Here is a 17,779-nt window from a genome sequence, read left to right on the forward strand (position 1 = left end):
TTTGACTATTTCTCAATTAAATAAAGACATATCCAGATCATTATCATGTGATCTGGCCCTAACCCATCTGTCTTCACATTGAGTGTCAGGAACCACACACGCTCCTATCTCTCTCTCCTACAGATATCGCCACACATACGTCCTTGAATCAATCCCATTTCATGGTTAGGATGGAGGTTCCTATTGGTAGGGGGTGTGTTCACTGTCATCTCCCTCTGTTCTCTCTGAAGGGGACGGGAAAGTGTGTCTGGAGGTCTATTCCCCCGCTCTCTACAAGAAGATGTTTGGCTACGAGCAGGTCTGCCCTGCCTTGCTACCACCTGTGCATCTGCCACTGCCTACCAAGGTACAGTGTCAACCACTTCACCATGCTAAATCATGCAGGTTCAAGTGTCTGTTAAAACATTATTTATCCATTCTGTATCCAGCTTTTTAGGAATGTGTAATTGTGTATTTTGACATTTGACATTCAGAATTCCATTATTGTCAAATCTTCCGTACAACCTTGGCAGGTGGTGAAGTGTTCGCTGGGCCCCAGCCATATCTGCCTGGTGGACGAGAGGGGGGGCATCTTCACACTGGGAGATAACAGCTTTGGCCAGTTAGGTACTGGGGACAGAGTTGACCGCAGACAACTCACTCAGGTCTGTCTTTATGTGTGTGTGTGTGTGTGTGTGTGTGTATGTGTGTGTGTGTGTGTGTGTGTGTGTGTGTGTGTGTGTGTGTGTGTGTGTGTGTGTGTGTAAATAAAGAGAATGATTATTAGGTTTTTTTAATATATATTCTTTGTAATGCATTGTAACTGTTAATAAAGTCTTTTTTTCAAAGAATATTAAAGCCAGGTCAATCGGCATGGTGACATTGACTGAAATAATCCTAATGTAATATCAATATTAGATAAAGTACATAAAGCCTAGTCTTGCATACTCAATCCTGCATATAGTTCTCTCAAATGAGTCTCAACCTCAGTGTTTGAGCTCATAGTGGCCTCCTCCCCTCTAGGTGGCAGTGTCCATGAGACCTGTGGATGTGTGGTGCGGGCCCAACCACACTCTGGTCCTGCTACAAGATGAGTCCGGGGCCAAGGAGCTCCATGGCTGTGGTTTTGGTGCCGGAGGCCGCCTTCCCGGCTGCCCCAAAGGCAGCGATGTGTTGGTCAAGCTCAACGTCCTGGTGGGTACATGTGTTTCCTTGACATTCTCTGTTGTTCTCTCCTGTTTACAGACTGTCTATAAGACTGCCAACTTGCGGCAACTGAAAAACATTAAGTGTGTCTTCACTTGCCATCATGATGACCCATCTCTAACTTTTACCGCCACACACGCATGCACGCAGGCACGCACACACACACACACTCTAAATGTATATACAACAAACAAACACACGCACGCACGCACGCACGCATGCACGCACACACACACACACACACACACACACTCTCTAAATGTATATACAACAAACAAACACACGCACGCACGCACACACACACACACACACACACACACACACACACACACACTCTATAAATGTATATACAACAAACAAACAAAAGTATCTTTCTCTCTCTCTCTCTCTCTCTCTCTCTCTCTCTCAGGTACCCCGGGCCTCCCGTTCTATCTGTGCCGTCAAAAACTGCCTGTATGTCATGAGCAGCCATGATATTGACGAGGCATTGTTCGACAACGGCCACAACTGACCCTTCACAGTGCCACGGATCCATGCCCACACTGACTATCGACTACTGCTGCAGACATCTCATTTGATTTAAGGCCACCTAGAAATTACTTTGGCTCTCATGTCTGTGTGCACAGGAATTGTTTTTGTCATCGATCTACATAAAATTACACTTTGTGGCATCATCATGTCCGTCTCTGTATCTCTCTTTCTCTTAAAGTCATCAGAGAACGAGAGGGATTTGTTGGTGTTGGAAACACACTTTTTCATTGTGAAAGCAAGTGAAAAATAAACAGAGAATAATGTACGAGTATGATAATGTACCTAAATGTAATGCCAACAAAATAAATATGTGAGTTAGGGGCCCCAGTATCCAACATACTGGCCAATCATTTTTTGTGCATCAGTTTTTTTTATTGTTCCCAGCCACAGACGCTGAGGATATAGAGTCAGTGAAATGAATGATGAACAATATTTCTATATTGGTATACGACTTATTGGTAGACTCGGGACACAGAATGCTTGGATGGGTTTATTGTTATTTTCTGACATCAGACATACAATTATATATTCCACCAAGCTTCAGTGTCACGGAATTAGGTGATATTGTGATGAACAAGACTATATCCTTTTAATTTTCACTTCATATAAATGAGACTGCTCAGGGACCCCGGAGACAATCATTACCAATAACATCACCTGGAAATGTTGCTGACTTTGTTTTCTTTTGTTTCACACTTTGCATTTACATTTGTTCATCATTAACAGTAGGGAACAAAAAACATAAGCTACTTTGTTTTACTGTTTTAATAGCAGGTTTATAATATCAAGTTATGTTTCCTTCAGCCTTTGCAACCAGCATTCACATGATAAAATAAAACCATCCACCCTCCACGCTTTTGGTAGTCAACCAACAAAAATAAATTATAATACATATAATAAGAAACAAAAAACATCTCAAGCAGTCTCAAGATGTGTCAGAGAATACATTGCCATCCGGAATAGAAGTTTAAGATGTTTGGGATCTTTTACAACCTTGAGGGATTTCAGAAGCACGGAATTAAGCCACAAAACAATAACAATTAGCCTTGTTAACCCTGTGCCAAGGCTCTCCAGTCCGTAGACGGGCTCTGGTCACGGTCGCAGCCAGACATCACGCCGTCATCAAACCGCGCTGCGAGTCTGCCCTTGCGTTCGCTTGCGTCAGAATCGTGTGTCGCTTCGTGCGTGCGACATCCTCTATTACAACATGGCTGCCTGCATGAGAATGTTGGGCTCTTACAGACAGTTGCACAAGAATTCCCTTCTCCTCAACTGGCCGAACATGTACCGAACTTTTAACACGCTCTCCAAACTGAGCCATTCAACATCAACGTATCGATGGGTTGACAGAACTGGTTGTGCTATGTCTGGAACCGCGAAGAGGACGTTACTCAACGATTGCGTCGGTAATATTCGGTTCACCATGTCAATGACAGGACCGGGCCGTCGGGTTCGTGTTTGTGGTGCATTTAGCGGGGGACAGGACGTCTTGCCCCGTGGATATCCACACATCATCCCCAACAGGGCTTATGGGAGCCGGGGCAGTGGGTCAGCCTTCTCCGGAGACAATGGCGGGGAGAGCTCGGGGTCTGGAGGAGAGGAATCCGGGGGAGATGGGAGCATGCCCTACAATGAGCCACAAATGACAGCTCTCACACCCATGATGGTGCCGGATGTGTTTCCTAATGTTCCCCTGATCGCTGTCAGCAGGAATCCTGTGTTTCCTCGATTCATCAAAATCATCGAGGTAGGAATGGCTTTCAGTAGTTGTGCAATGATCCTGCTCGAGGTACAGCCTAGCAGTACCTTACACCTCAGCAAAGCTGCTGGAAAAAATCTGAAGGAAATCACGAGCCCTGTTGTTTATCTTTGCATATCCATACATTAATTTGTCTTTCAGCTGGATTAATACAATTACTCTCTTTCTGTTAGGTGAAGAACACTGCGTTGATGGAGCTGTTGAAGAGGAAAGTTCGACTCGCTCAGCCTTATGTTGGAGTGTTTCTAAAGAAAGACGATAAGTAAGGGCCTTACATATTGTAAAATGTTTACCAGTATTTTATATAATTAAATGATAAATTATAGTTGATATAATTAAATAAATGATATAGCTAAATCATTTATATAACTATAACCATAGAGCATTGGACAGTCCTTGCATACAGCTGCGAATGGTTAAACCTGCTGTTCTAAAAGGCTTGAGGTAATCTTGCATCACCAAGTGCTGAAACTGTAGTGTTGTGAAGTACAAAAATTGCTGACTTGATAAGCAAAGTAGGAAATCTTTTCTGAAAACCACCTGGCACTTTTTTATTTAAAATGTTGGTGGCATTTTTAACCTTACCACTATACCACCAAATGTATATGTCTCTCTGTTTCTTTCCAGTAATCAATCAGATGTGGTGACTTCTCTGGATGCTATATACTCTACTGGGACATTTGTTCAGATACATGAGATGCAGGACCTGGGCGACAAATTGAGAATGATTGTTATGGGACATCGCAGGTATGACATTCTTATATACCAAATGTTATCTAATGATCCATTATGTAATGATATCACTACTATCAGCACAAAAGGAATGCCTAAAATAGGTAGAATTTGCCAGTATTTAAACAAACCTGCATATGGAAAATTAATGTTATCTGTTTTTCTGGTACCAATGTATTGTAAATAAATGACCAGCTAAGTAAAAGTTGGATAATGCCATGAAGCTTCCTTTGTTGATAAATAAATGCCAAAAAGGTATGGGTTGTCATGCGACTACCTACAACTAGGCCCACTGAGCCTCCGACAGCTTTGTAAAGCAGCCAGGATGTTTCATCATGTTGAGTAGCTTGCAGGTCAAAGATGTAGGCCAATGGCCTATGTGGGTTCAATTGAGTTGAGTCTTTGGGGTCCTTTGGATTACCCCACTGTGTTCTAGAAGTTTTTGAAGCAAGATCTGTCTGAGATCCATAGCTTATTAATTGCTGTTTGAAACCTGGTTGTGGATTGTAGAAATGTGTGTTGGTTTGATGTGTGTCTTAGGTTCACTACAGAATATATAAATAGACTTTATTTAAATTAATTTAAATTAGCCCACCTCTGGTGAATATATGCAGCCTGTCACTGTCTGACCCATATGAAATGACTTCTACTTTTACTCTATCATACACACACAGCAGGAATATAGCCATAAGAGATCATTAGATCCGCCTTTGGAGTATTTCATGGTTATGACCATGCTAGCACATGTTTATTGTTTGCTAAAACTTTTCTGAGTTAGATATTGTTTAGATATTCCGACCGTTGTTATTATCACTATGATAACGTTATTTTCTCACACTCTCCTCTGGCAGGATCCGTATCACACGAGAGCTAGACGTGGAGCCAGACGAGCCTGTTGCATCATTTCCATCATCAGAGTCGGATGCAGACAGTGAATCACAGCCCAAAACCATGCTGAAACGCAAACCAAAACGGAGTCGCAAGGACCCTGCTGGGGCCGCTGCAGAACATCTGGAGGCTAAGGTGGGGGAAGAGATTTAATACCTTTATTCTTTTTAAGGTATTTACACCAGGATAGAGAGGATCAGCTTATGTTTATATGTCAATGTCAATGTCAATTTTATTTATATAGCACATTTCATATGGCAAGCATAAACTCAATGTGCTTCACGATAAAAGCAAGATGCAATACATGTTGAGTACATATTAAAACAAACAAAAAGTTAGTGCATATTAAAACAGAAGCCAATTTGTTAAGACAAACAAACAAACAAAAAAAAAAAAAAAAAAACTAATTAAAAGCTTGCGAGAACAGGTATGTTTTAAGATTGCGCTTAAAAGAAGATGTGGTTGGAGATGTGCGGAGTTCAATGGGCAGAGAGTTCCATAGTGTTGGACCATAAAAACTGAAAGCACCTTGAGCTAATTTTGAATGTATACGTGGAATATTGAGAAGAGATTTACATGAGGATCTGAGGTATCTGTCAGGTGTGTACTGGGTGAGCATGTCAGAAACATAGGGAGGGGCAGCACTGTTAAGAGATATGTGTGGTTAAGAGAGATACAGATTGAATGTAAGGGCATCGCCCTTCTGAATTGACCACTGAGAGAGAGTCCATTTAATTGTGTGACAGTTACTTCCGTAATAGTGTGACATCAGTGCATTGGGCGGTGCTGAAGTGCAGAAGTCGCGTCTCCCGGCTTCCCGCAACATTTACAACTTCCCAGGGATGTTAATTTGCCGACGCACAGGAAATCGTATGACCAATCACAACAGAGCGGACATGCTCACCAATCACAGCAGACTGGGCTACTCGGGAGACAAATCAGACCGTTTTTAGAAAGACACTGAAATTGGTTTTGCAGAAATTAACAGTGTGAGAGTAATAAGGGGTATTTCTAACATACAGGCATATAACCCTATTCTAGTAGTACCCCCAAATGCAATTATTAACCCTAAAAAGTATGATATGGGATCTTTTACAATGCTGTTTTGAGTGGAAACTATTTTATATATAATGTAATAATGTAGACCAAAGAAAAGGGACTTTCATGATTGTCCAAGCAATGCCTATACTGTGTATACATGTGATCATGGCTAACCACCAACATCCTGAAAATACATACAACTATTTTTTCTGGGTCAATCTGCGGGATGGGGATTGTTGATTCTCTTAGATCTCTGATGCAGACGTGACCCCCGTTGTAGAAGCCGTGCCCTCGTTGGACATCCTCATGGTGGAGGTGGAGAACATTAATCATGACCAGTTCACTGTCACAGAGGAGGTCAAGGTATGTTGAAAGGCATACACACTGTTCTCACTGAGTAGAATAATATTCTAGGTTGGGTCATCTTGTAAAGACAAGTTTGTGTCTATCTCTTCCAGGCATTGACAGCAGAAATTGTGAAGACCATCCGTGACATTATTGCTCTAAACCCTCTGTATAGGTGAGCTTCTTCATTCAGTCAAACAGCCAAGCAATGTCTTTCAAAAAACAATGTACTGGAAATTTCTTCAATCTTGACATATTTGTTGTATGACATTATTTGTTTTGGCAAGTATAGGCATTGTAAAAAATGATCAAATCACACGATTAATTACACATTATTTAATCGCACATTAAGTGTGAAAGTATTACAAATTAATTAAATATTGTTACCAATTTTTTTGTAACTAAGTAGAATATGCTATGTTGGTATTTGTCTAGGAGCCAGAGTGGCTTGGCTGCAACCAAATGAATGTACCTGATAAAATGTAATGTTTGTCCTTAATACTTATGCTACTTCACTTGTGATTCTCTGTTAGGGAGTCAGTCCTCCAGATGATGCAAGCAGGCCAGAGAGTGGTTGACAACCCTATCTACCTCAGTGACATGGGCGCTGCGCTGACCGGGGCGGAGTCAAGTGAACTGCAGGACATTCTGGAGGAGACTAATGTAAAACACATACGACAGTTTCATCATCCCTCCAATTTATTCCACCACTGTTTTTTAAATGCCTCTATCCATGATTTTCAGAATTCCCCTCTGGTGCTTGACAATGGCAGCCTGACACTGCCAGCCCACCTCACAAATGTTTATTAGTCTGGAAACTCTGTTCATTTACAATTTCCAAGGGCTTTTACAATGACTGTTATAATGCAGTCCGAGTTTGTTCTGGCTGTTAAAAGGCAATCAGTGCATATCAGTCCCGGCCTGCAGCAACGTGATGGGTCGAAATAAATATAAAGCTAAAGAAAATGAAACGTAGCCTGGAGACTATCCCGATCACCTGATCATATTCTGTTTGATTACACGGTTCTGTCTTGACCTCACGATCTCAGTGGGAGGGATTACTTGCCTTGACAGACCAACTCCCTCAGCCAATCAGTGTAGCAGAACATGTGACGCCATCACGGTGCGCTGTTCTCAGTTGATACACGGGATGAAGGAAGAACGTCCTTTCCCCCAGGAACTCTGCTAGTGCATACTCTTGTTCTTGTTTAATAGTGGTTCTTGTGCATACTCTTTTTCTTGTTTAATAGTGGTTCTAGTGCATACTCTTGTTCTTGTTTAATAGTGGTTCTTGTGCATACTCTTGTTCTTGTTTAATAGTGGTTCTAGTGCATACTCTTGTTCTTGTTTAATATTGGTTCTTGGGTCTTTTTCTGCAATAACTGCACTTTAGGCTGTATTGACTCTACGGTTACTGCTCGTTTTGGGAGGCGCCATTACGGCTTTTCCGGTGGTGGCCTGTCTTTTACGGTATCAACCACAACGCAGTCCCTGATTGGCCCGTTTATGTCATCAATTATGAGAAAGTCCCTGATTGGCCCAGATTATTATGATTTCTGTAAATTGATGTGGGCGGCCGAAGGTCCAGGGATGGTCTCCAAGCCAAATTACCACACCCCCCCCCCCCCCCCCCCCCGTTTACCCAGATATGAGTTAGTCTGCCATCAGATATTAATCTAAAGTCTGATTTGTGAGACTACCTTTAAACATACCTGTACAATAAGGTTGTTGGTTGTATGTCCTTATGTCCAGATCCCTAAGCGGTTGTACAAGGCTCTGTCTCTGCTGAAGAAGGAATACGAGCTCAGTAAACTGCAGCAGCGACTGGGGAGAGAGGTCAGGATGCTTGTCACACACAGAAATCCGTTACTGATACATTGTTATCTTCACTCATTGTTGTGGTTATGATCTGTTTTCTTCATATTTTATTGTTATGATCGGTTCATTATTTTATAACAATTATCATTGTTATAATGTGCTCAACAGACTTTCTTCATGTTTTCAGGTAGAAGAGAAGATCAAACAAACCCACAGGAAATATCTGTTACAGGAGCAGCTCAAGATTATTAAGAAGGTTGGTGAAAGGTCAGAATAATATACTTGTGCTCAACATGTGGTTGTGCATTAACAAGCAATCAGACCATGAAAAATGTGACCGTGGCTCTACATTCTAGAAATTCCACATGCGGTTGAATTGAAAGTAGCATGCTTTCTACTCCTATGTGCCATTGGATAACTTGGAAGTAGTGAAATGGTGAAAACCTCAAACTGAGGCGAACATAGTAAATGAAAACGCAAGGACTGGGCGATCAAATGGCATCGCCATGATTTGAACTTTCCATGTATACGTATATTTGAAACACTCTAGTACACACATTAGAAAAACATTAGAGGTCATTCTGTGTGGCAAAATACAGTTCTTGGAACCCAGAAGGGCTGGGATTTACATTAGGTTAATAGACCATTTGAGTAATAGTTTTTACAAACATAGGCACCATGTTTGTAAGAAAACAATAATGATGTTGTGAGAAACGGTAATTGCGCCTGTCTGCTCTTTCTCTCAGGTTTGCTCTAGGCATGCACTGGCCTGGTCTACACCTCATTTAATTGTATCTCAAACAAGTTGTACTCAGGCTTAAGAGACTTATGATTTGTAATATGTTTGATGAATGAATTCTGCTTTCCAGGAGCTGGGTTTAGAGAAGGAGGATAAGGATGCCATCGAGGAGAAGTTCAGGGAGAGACTTAAAGACAGAGTAGTCCCTCCACACATCATGGTTGTCATTGATGAAGAACTCAATAAACTCGGACTACTGGACAACCACTCTTCAGAGTTCAAGTAAAGTATATCATTTGGCAGAGCTTGTGTTATTCACAATCACACTTATCGTCACTGAGGTTTGATAACAAATGGGCTGTGTTTGTGTGCTTAAAAGCCATTTAGTCTAGAGTTCCTAACTCCATGTTATCAACTTTAACTATAGGGTTATAACAGTGTCTAGTAAAATAGGACAGTGAAAAAACTAAGGTTGTGTGTTTATGTTCCAGTGTGACCCGTAACTATCTGGACTGGCTGACCAACATGCCCTGGGGTACCAACAGCGAGGAGAATCTAGCACTCGATCGGGCGAATGAAGTTCTGGAAGAGGACCACTACGGGATGGATGATGTCAAAAAACGCATTTTGGTTAGAAAACGCATGCATTTCCATCTAACCATACAAATAAACAGGGTGGCTCTCTGCATGGAAACATACTACTGCTGTTTAACCCCAAAATAAATGTATGTATATGATTCAATGTCTTTCATATTGCGATCTTCTAACTTTCTCTCTATCTCTCTCTGTCAATTGCCCTCTTGTACCTGCGGCGGGTAGGAGTTCATAGCAGTCAGCCAGCTCCGGGGAACTACCCAGGGCAAGATATTATGCTTCTACGGCCCTCCAGGAGTAGGCAAGACCTCAATCGCTCGCTCCATTGCTCGAGCCCTCAACAGAGAGTACTTCCGGTTCAGTGTTGGCGGCATGACTGACGTTGCTGAGATTAAGGGCCACAGGTAACACAACATGCCGTATTCACTCCTGTATTGACCCTTTTCACAGAGGCGTCATCCTAGGACAAACAGAGTTGACACTCACAACTCTTGTTATGAATGTGGGTGTCCTACAATGTTGCCTGAGTGTTCTAATTAATTGCTTGTCAATGCTGACCCTTTCTCATTAAATCATTGTTGATGTCATGTCATGTTAGCTAATCAACAAGTTAATTGTCAATTCATAGACAATGATACAAATGTATTTGCCATTCAACAAAGTCTGGTTTCAAGATTTGTTGCAACATTTGTTGTTTTTTGTGATTATTTACCGGTACCTGTTTTACTTGGGAATGAGTTGTGTTAATGATTTCAAGGTGCACTCTTGACAGATTTCATGCTGAAATCTGTCAGTGAGACCAATTTCTGTGTCAACATAAAGAGAGATTATATATGGATGTATCATCCATTAGTCTTAACTTTGACACGCCCCTGTGTGCATGCTCATTGCTGTCTCAGACGGACGTATGTTGGAGCGATGCCAGGAAAGGTCATCCAGTGCCTGAAGAAAACCAAGACTGAAAACCCACTGGTGCTCATAGATGAGGTCAGACTTTTACAATATGGTATAGGATGTGAACTGTACATTGAAGATAATTGGTCATTGGTGTGTATCTTGTTGGTGATGGTGATGTTGATGTTGTTGTAATTTGTTAAACTAGGTAGATAAGATGGGGCGGGGCTACCAAGGGGACCCATCCTCAGCCTTGCTAGAGCTTCTGGACCCGGAGCAGAATGCAAACTTCCTTGACCATTATCTGGATGTTCCTGTGGACCTGTCGAAGGTGATGACTGTGTGTGTGTGTGTGTGTGTGTGTGTGTGTGTGGGTGGGTGGGTGTGTGTGTGTGTGTGTGTGTAAATGTCAATTGAAGAAGTCCATTTAACACCCACTCATTAAGGTGAATAACACACTACCACTTTTGTGTGTAGCTGCTATCTGTAGTTAAAACTTAAGACTGGAATGGGATATCTGGACAGAGAAAATCAGTACACAATATATTTGACTGCAGCTGAGCAAATTATTTTTACAGTATTTTATTTTTACCTAGAATAGGCTTAGGTCAGGGGTCGGCAACCTTCAGCATCAAAAGAACCATTTCGGGTCTCTCCCACCAAATAAAATCGTATCTGGAGCCACAAAACTTATTCGCCCCCTGAAAGATAAGATAACAGCATCTAACATTTTATATATAGTTATACCACATATAAAATAACTAATAGCCTACAGTTTATTGCATTTATGAAATGTGTGGGTTTAGGATGTGACCTTTATTTTAGTTTACAAAAAATTAAAACACTTTATTTTGCTATTTTAGTGGCACAGTATCACCAAAATAGGTGGTATTCCCTTTGAAATAAAAAGATATATATTTATTTTTTTTATTTTTAAATAAATAAATAAAAGATACTTGGAGCAACTGCAGAGGGGTGGAAGAGCCTCATTTGGCTCCAGAGCCGTGGTTTGCTGACCCCTGGCTTAGGTAATACAGAACCAACCGCCAAATGGACATTGGCTTTGTACGAAAAATGTAGTCGGGTAATACAGAATATTACTAAAAGTCCTGTACATTCAGCCTCAGCCTATGACAATAATATGCCGGAGGTAAGTGATTAGAGGTATGAGAAAGGTCAACACTTATATCCGCCTCATGCAATACTAGGAGAAAGGATATAAAAGGCAGGTGTGGAGCAGCCCTATAATGTTCCCCCTCCTCTGTGTGCTCCCATCAGGTGCTGTTCATCTGCACAGCAAACATCCTCGACACCATTCCAGAGCCTCTCAGGGACAGGATGGAGATGATCAACGTGTCCGGATATGTGGCCGAAGAGAAATTGGCTATTGCTGAGGTAGCAACATAGTATACTGTGTGTGTGATAAGTAATATTTGGTCTTTTTTGTGTGGTTAAAATATAAAGAGTTATAGTGGCTCTAATGAGGGTTAAAACATTGATTTTGTACTCATGAAGCAAATCGTAACAGTGTCATCATTTTGAATCCCCTTTTTCCCTCCTCTTCTAACCCCCCACTCCCATTGTGTACAGCGCTACCTGGTCCCCCAGCTGCGTGCTCTGACCGGCTTGACTGAGGAGAGCGGCGCCATATCGCCAGAGGCACTGAGTCTTCTGATCAAACAGTACTGCAGAGAGTCTGGTGTGAGGAACCTGCAGAAGCAAGTGGAGAAGGTAGCCCTCACCCATGCTTGCTGTGGACGTGTCTTGTTGCTGATTATAAACTCAGGAGAAGCAGAACATGCCTTAAACCTGCCTATTGAAGACTATGCTTATCCTAGTTTTAACATTAAAGAATACATTTACTGATTGAGTGATCAATTGATTTGATCTGTATTCTATTTATGATGCCTCTCATTGCATCTTAATGGATACTGATAATATAAAATGAATGGATTATAACAGTTCACTTAATTTATTAATTCAGGCTCAAATGTTTGCGATGACAGATTCACCCCACTCGTGTAAATGCATGATGTCATTTGTTTTGAAGTTATTGGGTAATAAAATACATACCTTTCCATTTTGGTAATGCATCTATCCCTCCTCCTTCTGTTCCAAGGTGTTCCGCAAGGTAGCCTTCCAGATCGTGAGTGGTAAAGACCACGCCGTCACCATCACGCCTGACAACCTGCACGACTATGTCGGCAAACCCCTGTTCACCGTCGACCGGATGTACAACGTCACGCCCCCCGGCGTGGTCATGGGACTGGCCTGGACTGCCATGGGTAAGCCCTGCACACCCACCGTCAGGCTAAAGCATTCACTCAGGAGGGAGTAGGTTGAGATACATCTCTAACTGGTTGCATCATGTAACCGGTTCTGTCCAGGTGGTTCAACGTTATTCATTGAGACGTCGTTGCGACGTCCTCGTGAGCCGGTGCTGAAAGAAGGGGAGGGCTCTCTGGAGCTCACAGGTCAGTGTCAGATTTTATTACACTTTGCTCTAGTATAAAATTGTCTACATTCAAGTCCCCCTATTTTTGTATTGTGTTCATTTTTTTTATTTGAATGCCTGGCACATTTTTCCACTAAGCATTGCTTCTTGTACCTCTGCAGGGCAGCTTGGCGACGTGATGAAGGAAAGTGCTAAGATTGCATCAACCTTTGCCAGATCCTTCCTCATGACCAAGGAGCCCAAGAACAGCTTCCTGTTCGACTCTCATCTGCACATGCATGTTCCTGAGGTATGCGTAAAGTATATTATATCCATTGACTCCTGAAACTATTGTGAAGCTATCTACCAAAATGGAGAAAAAAGAAAGTTCATGTTTTTCTTTTTTTATAATTTGAGCGTTGGGTTTTTGTTTCTCTTCGAGTGTCTTGAGGTTATCATTTCTATTGTCAGATAGTTTGTAGTTTTCTGGCAGATGCCAATGAAGTAATCACTGATTCCATTTTTTATTCTGGTTCCAGGGTGCCACCCCTAAAGACGGACCAAGTGCTGGTTGCACTATTGTCACAGCATTGTTGTCCCTAGCAACCAACCAATCAGTGCGCCAGAATGTAGCGATGACAGGAGAATTGTCCCTGACAGGAAAGATTCTGCCAGTAGGGGGAATTAAGGAGAAGACTATTGCTGTAAGTATCATCATCATGTTTCTTTGGGCAAATAAATTATAATTATTTCCTTTTATTAATAAATCTAGTATAGGTGTAGAAAGAAAATTAATTTCATTCATTTTTCAAACAAGACAATGACAATTGCAGGCTGTTATATTCAAAGTTGTTTCATTTGATTACCTATTCAATGTTTACTTAATGCATCCCAATCAGATTCAATTAAAGAGCAATTCTGTAATCATCAAATAGCAAGAATAAGTTTGTAGAGATTTTAGTGCTCTATCCTAACATTCAATAAGCCAAAGTAAAATTATGACTAATCATAATAACGATCATCACCTTAAGTCGTATAATGTACCAGCATAATGGAACTTGTCTGAGAAAATATTTTACTTCCTATTAATGAATAACAAAATCTCATGTCTTCTAGGCTCGTCGTGCAGGCGTGACATGTATGATCCTACCAGCAGAGAACCAGAAGGACTTCTCAGACCTTCCTGAATATATTACACAAGGCCTGGAAGTCCACTTTGTCGACCACTATTCCAAGATCTACCCCATTGTTTTTCCAGAGGCATAGCAGTACCCTGTCATCCAAAAAAGGACCACACACTGCAAGGTCTTTTCCAATAGCTCGGTATTTGAAGGACTCAGGTTGTCATCAACACAAGGGTGCAGGCCGTACCCGGGACACTTATAACCTGTCCTTATGAGACACACCCTTTGACATGGACTTAGCGACTTAAGCCAGATGAATGGATGCTAATTGGTCAACGATTAATTCAAATAATGCGTGAACACATTATTCATTAATAGTATAATATAAGATGTTTTTTTATAAATATAAATTAAAGTGTGAAATGTAATCTGAATTTGTTCAATTAATTCTATAACATACATGCAGCTCCTTGGGAAGACAAGGTCAAACTCCCTGGCCTTAGCTTTGAGGATCTCCTTGTGAAGGCCAAATGACGAGGAAAAGGCAGAATTTATTCCAGGGTTTTTTACTTTCCCTTTTGCTAAAAGCAGCTTACAGCTGGAAGTTCCCAAACTCAAAAATCAACCAAATCTAGAGACTTTCCACATTGAATGTTCATATGAGAATGCTGGAAAATGTAGGTGTAGGATTGTTCCTTGAGTCCTATCTAGCAAAATGTGGATATTTTATAGCGAAAGGGAATAACAAACGACAATGCCTTGTTACTTGGTAAAAACCTATAGAAGAAACAGCAGGTTTTTCTGCACTCACAAGTTTGTATGGTTCATGTCAATTGTATTCAAGTGTCAGATTCAAGCTAATCTATTGGAATATTTTAGAAAGTGTTTTTAAAATGCAAACTCTGCAAATTATTCCTGTTGGTATGTTTTAAACCTGAGGTGCCTTGTCAGTGGTTCTTAGCTGGTCAAGCCTGTGGACCAACAAGTGTCATAGGTCACAACCTATCATCTAAAATTCACCAAGATTGCATTTAAAGGTGCCATGACATGCCTGTGATTAGCCATTACAAGCCGTTTGGAAATCAGCCCCTCAAGTCCCTTAACACAGGTGTGCGTGTCCACCAAGATGTGTGACAGATGAGCAACGTTTGCTACAATCCACTGGGTAGACTGATCTATCCCCATCCATCACATCTAAGTAGACACACCCACTTTTTTCCAAAACAGCATGTCATGGCACCTTTAATGCCTTAATGTACTGTTTAACAAAGTAAACAATTGCATGTTATTTCTGGCATACGCTCTGCAACCCAGTTGAGAATATCCATGTATGGCTACAAGTACCTAAATGTTAATGTATTAAACAAAGGGTATTGATCCTTAGAATTTGTCCCTATAAATTAGTTTGTATTGGACAAAACTTTGCACATTAAACAATTGAAGGCTGTTCAAGCAAATGCAAGCCAAGTGTTCCTTGAGCATTTGTTTGGAGGCAGGCTTTTGGAATTGCTCAGCACTAAGTTTTCTTCCAATTTGAGATTTCAAAAACAACTGGACAGCATATCATCTTAAAAAGATTTATTGACAGTTTATTCTTTCTTGGTAGCCGCCTTTCTCATTGCAGCCAGAACGTTGCTCAGCTCCTCTCTCTTTCTCTTGGCCCGGATATGAGTACCAATCTGTAAACATAAAATTCAGAGTGATTCAGGCGTTTGCATTTATTAATGAAAATCAACTATTGACCAAACAATGTAATTGTCTTTCATTTCAACATCAAGGCGTTTTAAGCCATGCTCTCCATCAGAAATTCCTTCTTTAATAGCAAGAGGGCAATTATTGTGACCCTGTTTATCCTAGAGTTAAACAAATCATCCACACGAGTGCAGCACTTTAAACATGGCTGCATGCACATACAATGGATAAAACAAGCAAAGATGTTAATTAAATGTGGTTTATTACAGAGTGATCTGCCATTGCATTAGAAAGTGAGTGACTCAGGGACCAGAGAGTCACGCATGATCATACAGAGCACATATGGGGCTAATATTAATCATGTATATGTGCATATAAAAAGGTTACGCTGGGAGGACCAAGGCAGCAGCATGTTGATTGTAATGATCCAGATTACGATGGTTTGATCTGGATGATTAAACCATCGTACGGATCTTCTGGCTTCACCAACATTTGTCAATTACTTGGTTGTACTGATTCTGCACAAGACTTTAGCAAATGTAAATAGGACTTTAATCTTCTGTAAACCATGCATTCAGTGTGTTAGTTTCAGGGGAAAATAAGACTGACTCACTTAAGTACTACACAATGATCATAAAGACCCATAGGCTACTGCTATACTTAACATTTGTGGCAATATGCACGCTCACAAACTGGCCGCAGGGAACCCTCACTTAAAGCTTTACCAAGAGGACGTCTCAGTTGGGAAACACGATACAAAACACATTTTTGGTCTGCAATCGACATACCCTCTTCTTGATGAACTTCAGAGCCCTCTTATCCTTGGACACCTTGAGCAGCTCCATAGCACGTCTCTCATAAGGTGCAAACCCACACACCTCACGGATCATATCGCGAACAAACTTGCTGTGCTTGGTCAAGCGCTGCAAGATAAGTGTTCAGTGTTATTTGGGAATGACCGTGGTAAAAGGAATTCATGAGTACATGGACTTGAATATTGACTGATACATTTTAAAAGTACTCCTAGCACAACCACTTGTCCCAGTTGCTTAAAAAAGGAAAACATGATAGTTTATTCACTACAGTGTTTAATTAACACGATACCAAACACTTCAGGTGATGGGGAAAGACACTTACGCCTCGTCTGCGACTGTGCCTAGGAGCATAAACATTCTTAGTGACTGGGTGGCCTTTGCTAAGGCCCACAGCCATTGGGTAGCGGATAGCCATGTCTGAAACACAGGTGACGACAAATACCAACAGGTGTTAAAACAGTACCTCATTGTGCTTTAATTTAATACAATCCAAAGCCATTTCAGCTACACATTGTGTACATTGACCTAGGTTTATTAACAATTTAGTGATCTCGGTCAATTTCTAGGAACAGCTATATCTGGCCAATCACAGATAGTTGACATCCATGTACCCCATAGATATTACTTTCATCCTTGCAGCCCATCAAGAACATGGTTCGGCGGCTTTAGAGACCAGAGTAGTAGCAGAGCTAGTTTAGAGTAAGCTAGCTTAATGGCAAATCGTAGATATTGTAGCTATACATTAGGGTTCACGATTACGACTGCCATTGAGTTCTAGCCAACACTGATGCACTGGCACCATTGATTTGAATGTCTAAAAAGGGCATTTAAAGGAAATTATGGAGAGTGGGTCCAGCTCGTCAGAAAGCTACTGTTCGCTATCCTGTAGCTTTGAGGCAAAGATTACTTCACTGAAGTAAGACGGTTGCCTTTGTTATATTCTATAAATATTCACTATGTATGTTTTAATCCGCTATAGTTCTCTAATAAGTGTAGTATAGAGCCTTCAATTGGTGAGATTGCAGAGATTTTAAAAGATTTTTAAAATACAAACACGGCAAAAAAATGCTCACCGACCTTCTTCAATGGCTGTCAAACAGGAAGGAGCGTTGTGAGGTTGCCGGTTGGTAAAGAAGGCTTCTGATCCAGCGCCCTCTAGCGATGTGGTGTTGCTCCAGTTTGCAATGC

The 17,779-nt window shown here is 41.2% G+C and overlaps 2 protein-coding genes across 3 annotated transcripts; one reads left to right on the forward strand and one right to left on the reverse strand.

Moving 5' to 3' along the window:
* Positions 1 to 2,923: 2,923 nt before the first annotated feature.
* On the forward strand, positions 2,924 to 15,533 carry lonp1 (lon peptidase 1, mitochondrial; the record flags this gene model as incomplete). The annotated part of the gene is made up of 21 exons (XM_084472791.1): positions 2,924 to 3,463; positions 3,649 to 3,737; positions 4,103 to 4,222; positions 5,059 to 5,230; positions 6,386 to 6,499; positions 6,595 to 6,656; positions 7,015 to 7,144; positions 8,234 to 8,317; positions 8,487 to 8,555; positions 9,169 to 9,320; positions 9,530 to 9,668; positions 9,858 to 10,036; positions 10,532 to 10,619; positions 10,735 to 10,857; positions 11,805 to 11,921; positions 12,117 to 12,257; positions 12,646 to 12,811; positions 12,914 to 13,000; positions 13,143 to 13,270; positions 13,500 to 13,664; positions 14,077 to 15,533. The coding sequence occupies 21 exons, from the start codon at positions 2,924 to 2,926 to the stop codon at positions 14,224 to 14,226; spliced, it is 3,015 nt and encodes a 1,004-aa protein (XP_084328917.1). The 3' UTR covers positions 14,227 to 15,533.
* A 114-nt stretch (positions 15,534 to 15,647) lies between these two features.
* rpl36 (ribosomal protein L36) lies at positions 15,648 to 17,707 on the reverse strand. Of its 2 annotated transcripts, none has more exons than XM_084472793.1 (4): positions 17,665 to 17,707; positions 16,914 to 17,008; positions 16,565 to 16,699; positions 15,648 to 15,763 (listed from the first exon to the last, which is right to left on the reverse strand). In XM_084472793.1, the coding sequence occupies exons 2-4, from the start codon at positions 17,004 to 17,006 to the stop codon at positions 15,674 to 15,676; spliced, it is 318 nt and encodes a 105-aa protein (XP_084328919.1). In that variant the 5' UTR covers positions 17,007 to 17,008; positions 17,665 to 17,707; the 3' UTR covers positions 15,648 to 15,673. The 2 variants fall into 2 exon arrangements, with proteins under 2 accessions (XP_084328919.1, XP_084328918.1); XM_084472792.1 differs by having other exon boundaries at positions 17,669 to 17,704.
* Positions 17,708 to 17,779: the final 72 nt, after the last annotated feature.

This window comes from Micromesistius poutassou, assembly GCF_964030765.1.
Source record: "Micromesistius poutassou genome assembly, chromosome: 9".
Taxonomy (NCBI): domain Eukaryota; kingdom Metazoa; phylum Chordata; class Actinopteri; order Gadiformes; family Gadidae; genus Micromesistius; species Micromesistius poutassou.